Source organism: Castanea sativa, chromosome 1, assembly GCF_040712315.1.
Source record: "Castanea sativa cultivar Marrone di Chiusa Pesio chromosome 1, ASM4071231v1".
Taxonomy (NCBI): Eukaryota; Viridiplantae; Streptophyta; class Magnoliopsida; order Fagales; family Fagaceae; genus Castanea; species Castanea sativa.
The window spans coordinates 64636740-64651980 of NC_134013.1; the positions used below are offsets into that span (position 1 = coordinate 64636740).

General features: G+C 34.6%; 1 protein-coding gene across 1 annotated transcript; it reads right to left on the bottom strand.

The window, feature by feature from the left end:
• Positions 1-3745: 3745 nt before the first annotated feature.
• On the bottom strand, positions 3746-5921 carry LOC142606643 (uncharacterized). The gene is made up of 6 exons (XM_075777974.1): positions 5604-5921; positions 5335-5417; positions 5054-5211; positions 4907-4956; positions 4521-4595; positions 3746-4434 (listed from the first exon to the last, which is right to left on the bottom strand). Exons 1-6 carry the CDS (start codon positions 5831-5833, stop codon positions 3882-3884), a joined length of 1149 nt encoding a protein of 382 aa, XP_075634089.1. The 5' UTR covers positions 5834-5921; the 3' UTR covers positions 3746-3881.
• Between the last annotated feature and the right edge of the window lie 9320 nt (positions 5922-15241).

The window sequence follows — 15241 nt, forward strand, 5'->3', positions numbered from 1 at the left end:
GTTATGCTGCTCATAGTTAGGTGAAGCTGAAAAAGAATTTCCATGTGTTAACTTCTACATTGTTCGCCAGGTTATGCTTTTGTGGTATTAGCAATTTGTTGAATGATTGATGGGGTTACATGATTCTGTATGTACTATTCAAGTGAGTCCAAGGCACTTTCTATTTGATAAACCATGGAACCTTCTTAGGATTTATGAATGCAGAAAGATCCAACAAAGTCAACTTGTACTGGTTGGCCTAGGTATATTAGACCAATGTGACACACACACACACAGAAACAAAGATGAAATCACTTCTAAATAGCCTTCTTCTTAAGTTGGGATGACGTTGCTAGTAATTACTGGTTTATGCCTGTTCCTACTAATTCCTTATGCTACCATTTGCCTTAAAATCTTCATCTGTCAAATCCCACACCCCTATCAAATTTCCAAGAAGATGGAGAAAGAAAAATTAAAGGATCTTTTATTGCTAGGCATTAGATAGTTAAAGATGTAAATTGTAAGCAAAAATATAATAACTTGCAAGTCAAATAGTCTGAGGCGGTTACTTTGTTGTAAGGAGATGCAAGTTTAATATACTTGTCATTCAACAAGAATTCTAGCACTCAATTTGTATTTCTAATCATTTGAAGATTATGAGCTAAATAGCTGTATCATTGCAGCGATGCCAAAGGCCTTCTAAGTAAATGGCAGAGGATGTCTTAAGTTAGAAATATGATTGAAAGTCTAAGGCAAGCCAGTATATTGTACCTCAAGTGCATTAGAAATTCATAAAAGCATTGAAATGTGGCAGTTTATCATCTTAGAATCTTTCCATCTTGCACCTGACATAGTTCTTGTCAAATTTTGCTTCTTCAAAAGTACTGTGCAAATTATGTTCATTATAATTGTGAGAACTGTGTGAAACCAAGCTGAAAAAGACATGAATCAGCACAAAGCTGTAATATCCATAGGAGTATTGCTTAGCATATTGTAACAGAAATACTTCTTCAGTTGTTGGAGTAGCAACATGAATCATTCTAGTATTCCAGCCTATCAATAGTCAAATATTGGGTTGAATCACCACCCCATTTATGTTCTTTCTCTAAGTTCTCTCACATTCTCTCCTTCCTCACAATTATAGCCTAATTTTTGTTTGATTAAGACAAAAGGTGGAAGTAAGAAAACCATGATAATTGATTGAGAACAAAAGAATAGAACTCTAGGAGCTCATTTGGCCAAAATGATGGTGATCCTCAGGACATTATATATGTTTCTTCAAGGAAAGATTTTTGTAGAAGTGTGGAGTCTTTTCTTAGCCACTATCTTCTTGTTCTGCCAGTTCTTGAAGTCATTTTTTGATAGGCTATCTTGTGACATTTGGTTTTGTGGGAGAAAGTGAAAAAGAAAAACAGATGGACCATAGGGACCTTTCTGTGAAGTAAAAGGAATTTGCAATGAAAAGCTAACATAAAACTAAGGTGGCTTGGGCATGTGGTATTCAGACTGGGATATTCAAAAGGGTCTGATAACCTAGCATGTTAAATGTATATTCCTTGCACCAATATTTGCTATTCCACTTGAGTGGTGAAAGTCATTTGAGAATTGACGCCCAATTCTTAAATTTGGGTCTTTTATTAGGAAACAAAAAAGAGTACATATACAACCAGTATTAGCTGTTTGTTGTTTTCATTTAATTGCGTATTCATGGTCCTTGAAGAGACGGTTAGATCTATATCCTCCCATGCAATTCTAATTTCTAGAATTTCTTCCCATTATAATAGAAGAAGTACTCAGTTTTAATCTCTCCCCCAAACTAGAAAGAAATAGATTTCACTGGAAAATTTCCAGTGGAAATCAATTCTAATGAGTTCCATTGTTATGCCTGCAACTTCAGCATATTACCATGAATAAAATTTGCTATTCATGTTTCAGACAAATAAAAAAACAATTGATCGATTTGGTATAAGAAACTGAATTAGACTGACAACAATCACATTGTGATCAGAATTATTCCCATGTTACTATGAATAAAACTACATCCAAAGTAAGAGTCCGATAACAACTTATTATAGCAAACAAGAAAAATTCGTTCTCAAACATGCATCCATCAACACAAAACAGCTTATAGGCACAAGGACAAGTTCTAACATTTACTTCTATCAAATCACTAGTAAAAGAAAAAGAGGCCAAATGGTAATAGGAAGGCTAAGGACTTGAACAATGTTGTTGTGACCAGATGAGGGGAGAAACCAGCAGCAGCAGAGCCACCATCTCTGGTGTCAGTTTTAGGAGATGGAGCTGCTACAGGTGAGTGGGTGTATGTTAAACCAGTGTCACACATAACCACTGCTACAAGCACTGCAAGCATCATGCAAATTGAAGCCAGTGGAATCTGAAGCATTCTAGTTGCCATGTCAAGTGAGTTCAGGCAATGAGTGGTAGCCTAAATAGTAAATGCCACGTCCTCTGCCCTAATCTTCTTTATTGTAGCAACTTGCTTATTAAACAAGGCATTATTAGAATAATTGATTTAGTCAATCAACCACCCAATCAATTAGTTAGATTCAATATATTTTTTTTATATTAAGTTAGTCCAAGATTATTTTAGTCAGTCCAAGATTACATTCTCATGCATAATTTCTGATAAAAATTGAACGGAGGAAAAGTCATGACACCTTTAGAGTCAATATTTAACAGGCTAGTGTCTCACCGGAACAAAACTCCCGCCTTTTGAAAATGAAGTATAAAAATATTTCTTGTATCACCATAAACTTGAGACTGTTTACATGGTGGGCAGCCAAGAACCTGTTATATGGCATGAGGCTGCCTACAACAAAAGAGACCATTTACAGCCTGTAACAGATCAATGTAGCGCATTCTATGATTACATTAGAATTATAAATTCCTCAGATATTGAAACATACGTGCTGCTGCTCCTTGGAAAAGCTAATATAAAGAATTTATCTTTATAATTTTAATTTAGTCATATGCTAACTTGATGAGGTTATGCTAATAAACTATATTTTATTAATGGAAATTTGTTGAATGTTCCTTAGAGTTGATTGGGTTTAGACTACACAGATATAAATAATCTTAACATCTCCAAATAGTAATGTCATTATATATTAGGATCCAGCAAATCAACAACTACAGGTTATCCCTCTTGATTTCAACACTGGCCTAGGTGTATCAGAACTACATGACAGAATTGAAAACTGCAAAAAGAGAGAGATGAAAAACACCATTCATTTTGATTTCTGTTGGCTAGGTTGGTTTCTACTTTGTCCTTGCAATAGTTCCCTCTCACATGTATGCAAGATAGGGCAATGGCATACACAGGAGGGATAATATAATTCCACCCCCCCGCCAAACAGACCTTTCACATGTATGAAGAGAGGGCAATGGCATACAACAGGAGGGATTAATACCTAGAATTGGATTTTGAAGCTGGATGTCTCATCAAGGAAAGGGGTCTGTTTGCTGCAAGAGAAATTTTTGGTGTATGAAAATTGAATTAATGCATAGTGTGTCGAAGCTGGAAAGGAGATGTGGAAGTGGAAATAGTGACAACTTGTGAAAACTGGCAAACAGAAATGTTTTGTGCTGTATGGAACAGCAGTTGAATGACTAAACATTTCAGAAACATTTGTTCTCTCTCATTCTCTTCTTTGTTCTCTCTCGTTCTCTTCTTTGTCAACAATGATTAGTCTAGTTTTTTCTAATGCAAAACAAGAACAACCTTCTTCTTCGTGATAAGAACTAAGTGAAACAAAACAATGAATTGAGAACAAAAGAATACAACTTAAAATCTTGTCGCACTCAATAGGATTGAGTACTAAATCAGACATACCCTATCATTTGTATAAAAGTGCATTGTACTAATTCAGACATACCCTAGACTACATATTAGTGCGTCCTCTAATACGAAGATTAATGGCTCTAGATGCCATGGCTCTTAAGTTTGCTCTGGCTAAGGAAAGAGAGCTGCTAGATTGCTCACTGGTTTCCCTAAAAGCATCCATAAACTCTTCTCTCTGCAACCTTAGAGCTAGTGCAGCATCCTCATCTTGGCTCAACATCCCTCTTCTTGCTCTCACTCTTGTATCTCTAGTTGAAACCCCAGGTTGGCTACTTCGAATCCTCACATTATTATAAACCCCTCTTTCCTGGCTTTGATCCTCATCTCCTCTCTGAGACCTTATAGCTAATGCAGCATTCTCAACATGGCTTACTGTCCCTCTTCTTCTCCTTGAACTTGTATCTCTGCTTGATACACCGGATGCTCTGGTATTTTCATTCCTTAGATTATTATAGAAGGCTGTTTCTGGGATTTTACACCCAGCTTCTCGGCTATTCAAGGCACCGGCTGCCTTCCTTGCTTCTACTTCGTGTGGAAAGAGAAGCTGTATTGTGTTCCAAAGAACTGTGTTCACGGTGCAAGATCTTCCATTGCTGCAAATTCAAGTAAAGGGGTGTAAAGTAAATCCCAAAAATATATTTCAATGATATAAAACTCCCCTGAGCTATTGGCTTATTACCTTATTAGTTGTCTGCACTTTGGACACTTTTTCCCACATTTATCCGCAGCAGATCGCAGACATTTCTTACAAAAACTACAATTAAAGAGAAAAACTCAGGACTAATTGATCCACTACTAGACTTAAGAATGTGAAATCAAAGAAACTAATCAACACTAAGAAAGAAATTAGAGAAACAAATGCATGGTATATTTGGTAGCATGTCATTGTCCAACAAATGCACTATTACTAAACAGTGATATGATTCAAGTCAAATTGGACCCAAGTGGAAAGCCACTACATGGTGAAATGAAACAAGAGTTCATTATGACAAAAATAAGATCCTTTTTGTCTATGTGGTGGTACATTCAAATATTAGGTTTTGTTTAAGTTAACTTTGAGTTTACCTGTGTCCACAAGGAGTAGTACTAGGTTCAAAACAAATCTCCAAACAAATCTGTAAGCAAATTAGACCCAATTAAAATTATAGGGGAAAAAAACCAATATAGTCAATTTAAAGTAGTCAACAAAACTATCATAAAAAAAATTCTTACTGCGCAAGATAGCTCTTCTCTAAGCTTATCCATACAAGGAAGACCTGAACTTGAGCATGAAACACTAGAATTTTGCTCAGGTGATTCATTTGCTCCTTTCTTCTTTTCATCATTCACAACATTTTTCATTTCTGAATTCTTTTTCTCGCCCTCTGTGCCTGAATATTAACCAAAATCAATCATTTCCTTTTCCTTTATAGCTTTCCCAGTAATCAAACCAGATACTATTAAAAGAAAAAGAAACCCAGTAATCCATAATTTTAACTCAGACAAATTGATACCTTTCCTTTTAGTTTCTTCTTCATCTAGATCAAGAACAGCAACTGGGATTGAAATTGGACTCTTTCTCTGAGCCCTACGTTTCCTAAAACACATAACAATAGTGTCCCTTTAATTGCCAACAAAAACGAAAAAGAAAATATATATCCCCAATAGCATTAAATCCCAGTAATTCTCTCTTCCTAATTTTCTCATAAATCAAACAGAACATATGCAATCTTTATACTAAACTCTAAACTAATAATTGGGTTTGTCATTGTGAACACTGTACCTTCTTGAATTGCTGGGTGGAGTCTTGAAAAGTAAATCAGAGCGTTTCTTGTTCTTAGTCTCTCGTTCGGGCGTGTCCTCAACGACGAGGCTTGCAAGCAAGAGAGCCTCTTCATCCCAACCAGCCAAGGCCGCCATAGATTTGAATCTGGGGCTGAATACACCGTCCACGTTTTGCCCATTTGCAACTGGGTTTTTTGGACTTTGTTTTGGTTCTTCTACACTCACCATTTTCTGCAGTAATTTTTATTATTGGGCTTTTGATGGGAGAGCGAAAGAAGAAAGATAATGGGTACTATTGTGCAGAGAAGGAAAGGTTGAGACAGATTAGGAAGGAAGTAGGGGATTATTTTTTCCAACGGTCGATTTTTTTGAATCAGATGCTGTTTTAACTTTTCTAACGGCTATGAGGGTTTGTGAGGCAAGGGATTCTTTTTTAATTTATTAAAAAAAATGTGAGGAAGGTTTTACACTTTTACATACGAGTACTCAGACAACTACAATTTGGTATCCCTCAATCTTCCACCGTTGGATTGTGATCGGTGAATGTTGATGATTAGAGGCTTATAAGGAAATTTATGATGCAGTATCGCAGTTGCTTTTGCTCACCGAGTTAATTGCTTTTGCTCAATCTTCCACCGTTGCTTTTAAGTATATAATTAGAGTGTACAGTACATTGAAGATTGAACAGTGATTTGAGGCTGAGCACTCTCAGTGATTTGATTTTGAGCGGTGACTCAGGGGGCACAAGTACCAAATTTACAAATCAACCATCTAAATCAAAATAAAAGACCAAAATCTGACGGTCACAATTAAAAGCTTAATCTCTTGATCTGATATCTCATAGGCTGCTCATATGACTCTCAGACTCTCTCTCTAATCTCTTCACAATATATATTTGCAATTTGGGGCCTCCGTTAGTTATTGTTATTATTATTTTCTTATAAAAAAAGTGGGCCTATAGTTTGTACATTAGTTGGGGTTCAGACCTTTCATTTTATTTTAAAACATTATCTATATCTATACTACTATTTAAGGGGCTGCCCTTATTTAAATTCTTATTTTTTTAGTTCAAAAATGCCCCTATAGTCCCATATTTAAATAGAGACAAAATTAAAGGACAATCCGGTAAAAACTCATTTTTTAGTTCAAAGATGCCCCTACAGTTTTATGTTTAAGTAGAGACAAAACTAAAGGACAATCCGGTAAAAATGCAACTCCAACTCCCACTAAAATATTGCCTAAAAAATAGGATCACTCTCCTATTAACAAAATAGGACCATTAAAAAAGAAAAGTCTCATCGCACGCGCGAAGCGCGTGTGATGAGACTAGTTACTATTTAAGCGGCTGCACCTGTTTGGAATGGATTTTTTTTGTTCCAAAATGCCCTTGCACACCTAGGTCTAAGTAGAGACAAAACTAAATGATAATTTGGTAAATGATTTTTTCTTTTGTCTAAAATACCCCTACAGCCTATGTTTAAGTAAGGGCAAAACTTGGTAAAAATAGTTTTTTAACTTTCACGTAAAACACTATCTACAAAATAGGAGCACACTTCCAGTACACTTAAATTGCTTCTTCTTCATTTATGTAATTCTCTCAATTCTGTGTTTTCAAACTTCTTTCACCCACCTCTTTGCTTTAGATTTCAATAGAAACGACAACAACAATAACATAGATTTGAGGTAAGTTTTTTCTTATATCAAATCTCAGCTCTCTCTCTCTCTGTATGCATGAAGTTCGTTTCCCTCATGTTCATTTTTTAAGTCTGAATTTTTTTTTTTTGGTCCACATCGAATAGGTTCTATTATATGTACAGGTTTTTTTTTTTGCCATCAAGCTTAATGCCTTGCCATCATAACGCTTAGGGTTGAAGGTTGTTTCCCTCATGTTAGTAACATTTGTTTTTTTTTTTTTTTTATTTTTTTATGGTTCTGTCTGTGTAAACTTTTTGGCGTGTGCATATTCCCTACATTTTGTTGGTTCTCAAGAATTGACTTCTTAAATAATTTTTGAACTTTATCTTGAATTTATTCTTAGTTTGGGAGATGAGAATTCGGCTTAGTTGAATTACTTCATGTAAACAATTATGAATAGGCACATTGTAACCTTATCTTTTTGCTGCAACGTTGATGGTTTCTTTTTTTCTTTTTTCTTTTTTTTTTGCTTAAGTTGCAAAAAAAAAAAAGAAAAAAAGAAACCAACGTTGATGGTTATCTTATCTTTTCTATATTTTTTTTTTCTTTTCTTTTATTATATCATTATCTTACCTTATCTTTTTTTTTTTTTTTTTGGTTGAAGTTGCAAACAAAAAAAAATTAAACCAACGTTCATGGTTTTTTTTTTTTTGGTTTGAAGTTGCAAATATGAAAAAGAAATCAACGTTGATGGTTTTTTTTTTTTTTTTTGCTTGAAGTTGCAAAAAAATAGGAAACCAACGTTGATGGATTTTATTTTTCTTTTCTTTTATTTGGACAATTTGATGGGTATTTAAGTATTTTATCTAATTAATGACTATTTTTTAAACAATAGGAATGATATATATTGCTTTTTTTTTTCTTTGTGGTTATCAGGTTTTGCTCATTATTTTAGTGTATCTATACTACTATTTAAGCGGCTGCACCTGTTTAGACCGGATTTTTTTTGTTCCAAAATATCTCTACATCCCTAGGTTTAAGTAGAGACAGAACTAAAAGATAGTTTGATAAAAATGTATGTCTAATTTGCACTAAAACATTGCCTACAAATTAGGAACACTCTTCCACTAACCCACTTTTTCAAAGCAACTATAAGTTTTTTTTTTTTCAAATTGCTTTATTCACTTATAAATTAGACTCTTAATAAAAATTATATATAAAAAAATAAAAACACAGGTTAATGTCTTTCTTAATTTTTTTAAAAAAACAATCTTAAACTACTACAAAATATTGCACTGTATTTTTGTGTGATTTTAAAATTACCTTACAAAATTTTAAATAATAGGGTTAAATGATTAATTAACATTTCTCATCCCATCAGTTTCTTATCCATGTTTCTCTCAACTCTTCACCTAACGTCTCACACTTTCCCCGCCTCTCCATGCTCCAAACTCAAATTAAAATGGCTCATCATCCTCATCAGTTATCATCCTTACCCAAATTCAAAAACCATAAGCAACCACCCTATTAGTTATCATCCTCACCCAATTTGAAAAACCATATTCAGACTCTCTGATCATCATTTTCTGAAGAATCTGTTTACACATAGATACTTCTGTAGTCCACAATTCTTCAAGCCTATGTTTTACAATTTCCCACGGCTACTTGGTGCAAATGGTACTCTTCTTCCCCCCTTCTCCCCTCTCTCTCTCAAATTTCTATATTTCTTGAATTAGGTATTGGTTGTTATTTTTATTTTAGTGAAAGCGTGTGCAAAATCGCAACAAAAACCCAAATTCAAAACTTATTGAGAAATCAACTTCAGTGAAGCTGTCATTGAAATCAACACCAGTTGCTCAGCATCATCGTTGGCCAGTGTGCCAAGTCAACGCAGCTTCATTTGAGAAATAGTAGAAGAGTGCGACTATGGCTGTAGAAAGCGTGAGATATCAGATTTGGACTTGCCGAGGCACTCTTTCTTCTTCCATGTGTACATATAAATTTATATATTAATAGCAAACTCAACCAGTTGCTACATAATTGTTTCTCCGCTTCTATTCGGCTACAATTTATGGTTCCAAAAATTAAATTAAAACAAAAAATAAAGGCAACCAGTTTGGGTAGGTCACTCTATATCCTAGGTCTATTTTCTTTATTTTCATTTTCTTCAAAAGAAATCAATTATGATTGTTCATTTGTAATTTGGATTACAGGAGGGAGATTACATATTCTCTGAATACCAAATCAATGCAAACTAAACCAACAGCAGCCCTTCGAGTCAAGAAATGTTCTCATCATAAGGTATATATATATTTGTACGAAATTATTAATTCACTGCCCAAATCCATACTTAAATCGTAGCCTAAAGATTTGTGGAAATGTAATTACTTAAGGTGTGCATATATGAAAGACTTTATCAGGTATGTATGTTTAAATGAACTTCTTCATTTAAATATTTATTTCTCTAATGCTATATTTGACATTTTTCCCCCTTAGGTAACGTTATATCTAATTTGGTAACCCTGTTATGTTTTGTTTTCCCCAACATTATGTTGGCGAGGGAGATTTAAATTTAATGCCAACAAAATAATTTTATGCAAGTTCATTCATAAAGAATTTGGGGCATAGAATGAATACACTGTAACAATGATCCATGTGTTGTGGGAATGTCTAATGGCATGAAATCTTGGAAGACTACAAACATGATCTACTGATATGAAGATTTATTTCTCTGGCCTTTTACATAGATTAACAATGGAATGAAGAGAGGAGGGGAGCTATGGGGCAGTATTGGTCTAGGAAATCTAGACAAGTCGAAACACGTTAAATAACTTCACTCATAGCAGATAATGGATTTGGCTAAAACACTACTTCAAGAGTCAAGACTACAAACATGAAAGTTGACACCAATAGGCAAGACACAAGGACAATGCAAGTTATAAGTGTTTTAATGAGAAAAATGGGTTACTTTGTTTGTCCTTAATGGCTAGCTGTGGGAAATAAAACTTTCTATACTTAATTTTCACATATTCCATGTTTCAGATGTAGTGAATTATTTTACAGATTTACCTAATGTAAATATTTTACTTTTCTACATTGATCCATCAACTTTGCATAATAACTTTTGTAAAGGTCACCACATGTATTTTGTAAGTAGTTTTTTTGTTACGATTCATTATTCATTTTCATTATATGGAATATTTATAAGATTTATTCAATGGATCTTTTTTTACTCCCCCAATAGGTTAATACTAAATTATAGCATCATCTTCCAATTAATAACACATTAATTACTACATAATTTTTTTTTGGCAAAAATGGATAATAATTACGGAATACTAGCTTCTGAGCACGTGCATGAGGCTCTTCTATTTTTTGAGTAAAGGTTAATTTAGAACATTTATTATAATTTGGGATTACTACATTTTCTAATCACAAAAAAAAACCTAGGGGTGTGATGAGAAAATTATTTCACCACACAAAATACTCATTGCATCCCTAGGTTTTTTTTGTGATTAGAAAATGTAGTAATTCCAAATTATAATAAATGCTCTAAATTAACCTTTACCCAAAAAATAGAAGAGCCTCTGAGCACCCGCGTGAGCGCATGCTCAGAGGCTAGTATGTGTGTGTGTCTATATATATATATATATATTTTGTGATCAAATCAGATCAAATCAAATCCCGGCTTCTTCATTCTATGATTCTTTCTATTTTAAACATTGTTATTTAAAAGTTAAAACCCATTGGATTAACTAATTACAATTAAACAAAGTAAATTTCTATTAAACTAATTAAACTAAAAATATAAAAGTTAGAAAACCCTAACCACACACACTTTTCGCCCGATTTTTTTTTTTTCAAATAACATTAAATATTAAAAAATTAGTTAGTTGTCATGTTTTAAAACAATGATGAAAAATAGCATCTCAAGTTTCTAAAACTCGAGTTCCAAGATAAAACTTGAGTTTATAAGTCTCGATTTGCAAGCCGTGGGAGCCGATGAGGACGAAAAATTCACATGGAAGCATTTAAGACTCGAGTTTTACCTTTCTTCATCTCTGTTCTTCCTCTCTGGGTTTCTTCATCTGCTAGGTTTCTTCTCCTTCTTCTTCCTTTTGTTTTATTTTTTCGTTCTTCTTCGTCCTTCGACAGCAGATTTGTAGACGATCGTGCCTCTTCAAATCGTCTCTTCGTTTTTCCTCTTCAGATCAAATCGTGCCTCTTCAAATTCAAATCGTCTATGTTTTGAATCGTCTCTGTTCTTTGAATCGCCTCTGTTCTTTTTCAGATCGTTTCTGTTCTTCAAGTACAAAATCGAGTCTTAGAGACTCGAGATCTATGTGGCATTATACTGCCAACTCACCAAGTGGGAATCAAGTCTTTACCGCTTGAGTTTTAGATTGAAATCGATTTTCTGAAACTCAAGATGCTAGTTTGCATCATTCTTTTAAACCCATCATAACTTACGATATGCTTCCTCATCACACCGCTGCTCTGAAAATATCCCCCTTTTCGCCCTCACTCCCACTCTCTCTGTTCTCTGTACCTCGGCTCTCGCTCAAGCTCCAGGATCCGCCTCATCACCAACCAAGTCTCCATCTCCGACTTCTTCTCCACCGATTAGGTTCTCCATACCCGACCCATATATAAAAAAAACCCTAACTCTCTCACTTTCACTCACACACACACACTCTCTCTCTCTCACTTATGCCTCCATCCTCACCGTCACTCTCTCTCTTTCTCTCACTCGAGCCTCCGTGGCCCAATACCTTGAACTCATCACTTCGATCACCAGCACCACCACTACGGTGGTCTTCTCCATCTCCGAATAAACTCTCTCAACCTTGAAATCTCTTTGTAATCCTCAAATCTGAACATTCTCTCTATCTCAGACGACCATGGCCGAAGCCTCTCAAGCTTATCACCGCCATCATCGGCGGTGGTTTCACATCTCAACCTCAACTTCTCTCTAAAACTGAAACATATAACCTCTCTCGATCCAGATTGATCTCACCCTCTCTTCGATCTAAACGAGGCACAACCTCCTAGCTCTGTCATGAAGCCCAATCGCCACCACTCAAATGGTGGTTCCCAACCTCTCATCCTTTCTCTCTCTAAACTCGAGCCAAAAACTTCATATTTATCTAATCTCTTTCTATAAAATCTAGAACTTAACTTCTCGATCTACTCTCTAGCAGAGCCCCAAACGGTGCATGGAACATGAATCGGTGCTGCAGAGGTTAAAGGCTTCATGGATCTACCAAGAACCGTGGCAGTGGTGGCACATGAGTGCGTGAACAACACAGGTATGACAGAGGGTAAGCTACTAGGTACGCATGAACAACCGTGCTCTGTGTTTGTGAGGCTTTGTGAGTATGTATCAGAGTGTATAATAAAATTTTATCTAATACAATTTCTTTCTATCTTAAAAAAAGGGAAAAAAAAGAGAGAAGTAGATACGTCTGATTTCAAAGTTATTGATTAGTTTTTTCTTTTTTAAGATAAAGTTATTGGCTAATTTTTGAGTTAAAATGCTTTTGGATTTTAAAAAGAAAAAATTAAATGGGTTTCGGATATGTATGGATATCCATGGATAATATATATATATTTTCTTATTTCGGTATTTTTTCTGATTATATACATGATTTTGAGTTTTTTTTTTTTGTTTTTTTGTTTGCTTTGGGTGCTGAGAAAATATGGGAAAGTAAATAGAAATAGGCTTTTTTTTTCTCTCTTAAAATTGGAAGCAATCGAAAACTGACTGAACCGAATTGATTGAAATCCAGTAACCGAACCGATTGAAATCCAGTCAGTTCGGTGTCAGTGTTCCTCTTCGGTTCGGTGTCGGTACCAAATTTGGTAAAACCGAAAATTTCAGTTCGGTGGAACTTCAAACCGACCGAACCAATTACTCCCCTCCTACACTCTTATCTTAAGCTTCGGTCTCCTCAGTCCTCACCAGTGCCTAAACTAGACTCTCTCAAACTCTCAGTCTTAGTTCTCTCTTCACCTCTCTCTACTCCAAACCCTAACTGTCGTCCTTGTTTTTCCACCCCACTCAGTTCTCACTCCAAATTGTTTTAGGTAAATATTGTTTGTTTCTCATCTCTCTTTTTGTCAATCTCTAATTGATTTAATATGTTATGGAAATCAACTGTTCTAATCAAATAAACCCAAAGATTTGGATTTATTGATACTCATCACCTCATTAATTTTATTTGTTATCATAGATTTGACTTATGAAACTCAAAATGGAAACCCTAATTTTAAACCCAGACTAAAAAAAATTGAAACCTAACCCATTTTACTCGTTTACTTGAATCCCTAACACATGGTTTCTCTAAGGTATAATTTCTGTTTTCCTTTGTGTTTGGTGTTTAGAGTTGGGATTTTGTTCTTCTTTATTAGAGTTGATGTTGTTGTTTGATATTGCTTCTGCTGCTGTGGCTTATTATTGCTGTTGTTTAATAAAATTTGAGCATCCTTGTTTTTTCTTTTATTGTTTAATAAACTTTCAAGCCTTATGTTCAATAAATTTGAGCATCCTTGTTTGTGTTTTAAATCCCAAAACCCCCGTGGCAGGTCCTCGTGGGCCCAAGGGGCGGGTTTGGTTTTTAAAAAAACCATTTACTAAATGGGGCAGGTTCATGTTTGGAGGTGGGCAACAGGTTGGGTTTGGGTATAAAGAAACCCGCTCCAAACCCAACCGGTTGCCATTCCTAACCAAAAGTTTTTGTTAGAAGATCATGCCAGACAATATAATTTTTTGTTTAGGATTGTAACACTGGTTGCATATATTCTTTGGTATTTGGGGGGGGGGGATTATGAAAGAATTGTTATGTTAACTAGAACATTGCGATACACACTTGTTTTTGAAAAGCAAATTGGGTTGATACTTAGAACATTACACACACTTTCCTACACACCACACCAATCTTTTCACTTCTACTTTTGCTACTTATAATTACAAGCTTCATAAAAAATAAATGAAAGGCAACCAACCTATACTATTGTTTGAAGCCAAACTTATTTCACCCTTTGCCCTCATTCTCTACTTCATCTCTTTGACTCTAACTCTCTCTCTTAAGGTTCCTATTTCTCACCATTTCATTCAGTATTTGGCTAGCTCTTTGCTTTCAATCTTTCAATCTACTGGTAAGCGTCTTTCACTAACTTCTATCTTTAATTATTCTTTTACTAATTAGTAATTATAGAGCATTATTATACATTGAAATTTTAGTGGCAAACTGAATTTACTTTACAGAGCATCATAATTTATTATTTATGCATTGAAATGCTGTTTCACTAAAATTTCAATGTATAATAATGCTCTATAATTACTAATTAGTAAAAGAATAATTAAAGATAGAAGTTAGTGATAGACGCTTACCAATAGGCTGAAAGATTGAAAGCCTTTAGCTAGCCAAATACTGAATGAAATGGTGAGAAACAGGAACCTTAAGAGAGAGAGTCAGAGTCAGAGAGATGATTCATAAATAAAATGAAGTAGAGAGTGAGAACAAAGGGTGAAACAAGTTTGGCTTCGAACATGAATGTCAATAGTATAGATACTCGATTTTGCACTCATGATTTAATCAAGGAAGATGACTGGAGTGACCATCCGTGTACAAAAAAATCATTCTTGCATTGCATGCATCATTTGTCTTTGTATCACATGCATCAATTTGTTCTTGTATTGCATGCATCAATTCATTTATTGCATATCATTAAAATGATCTTGAGATTCTAATGGTTGCAATAGTATGTCCGGTTTTTAAATCAAACCATCGGATCGAAAGATATCGTATTATCAAGTTTACATGGCTCATATGCATTGTGTCTAGGAAAAATCGACCACACACGATTAATTTAAGTTAATTTTGATTGGTCAAACAAATTATGTGATTGGTTGATAATTAGTGTTTAAAATAGGGATGCATGTATATGAACAAAAGATGATTGGATAATAATAAAATTGTGGATAATCTGAACCTTATT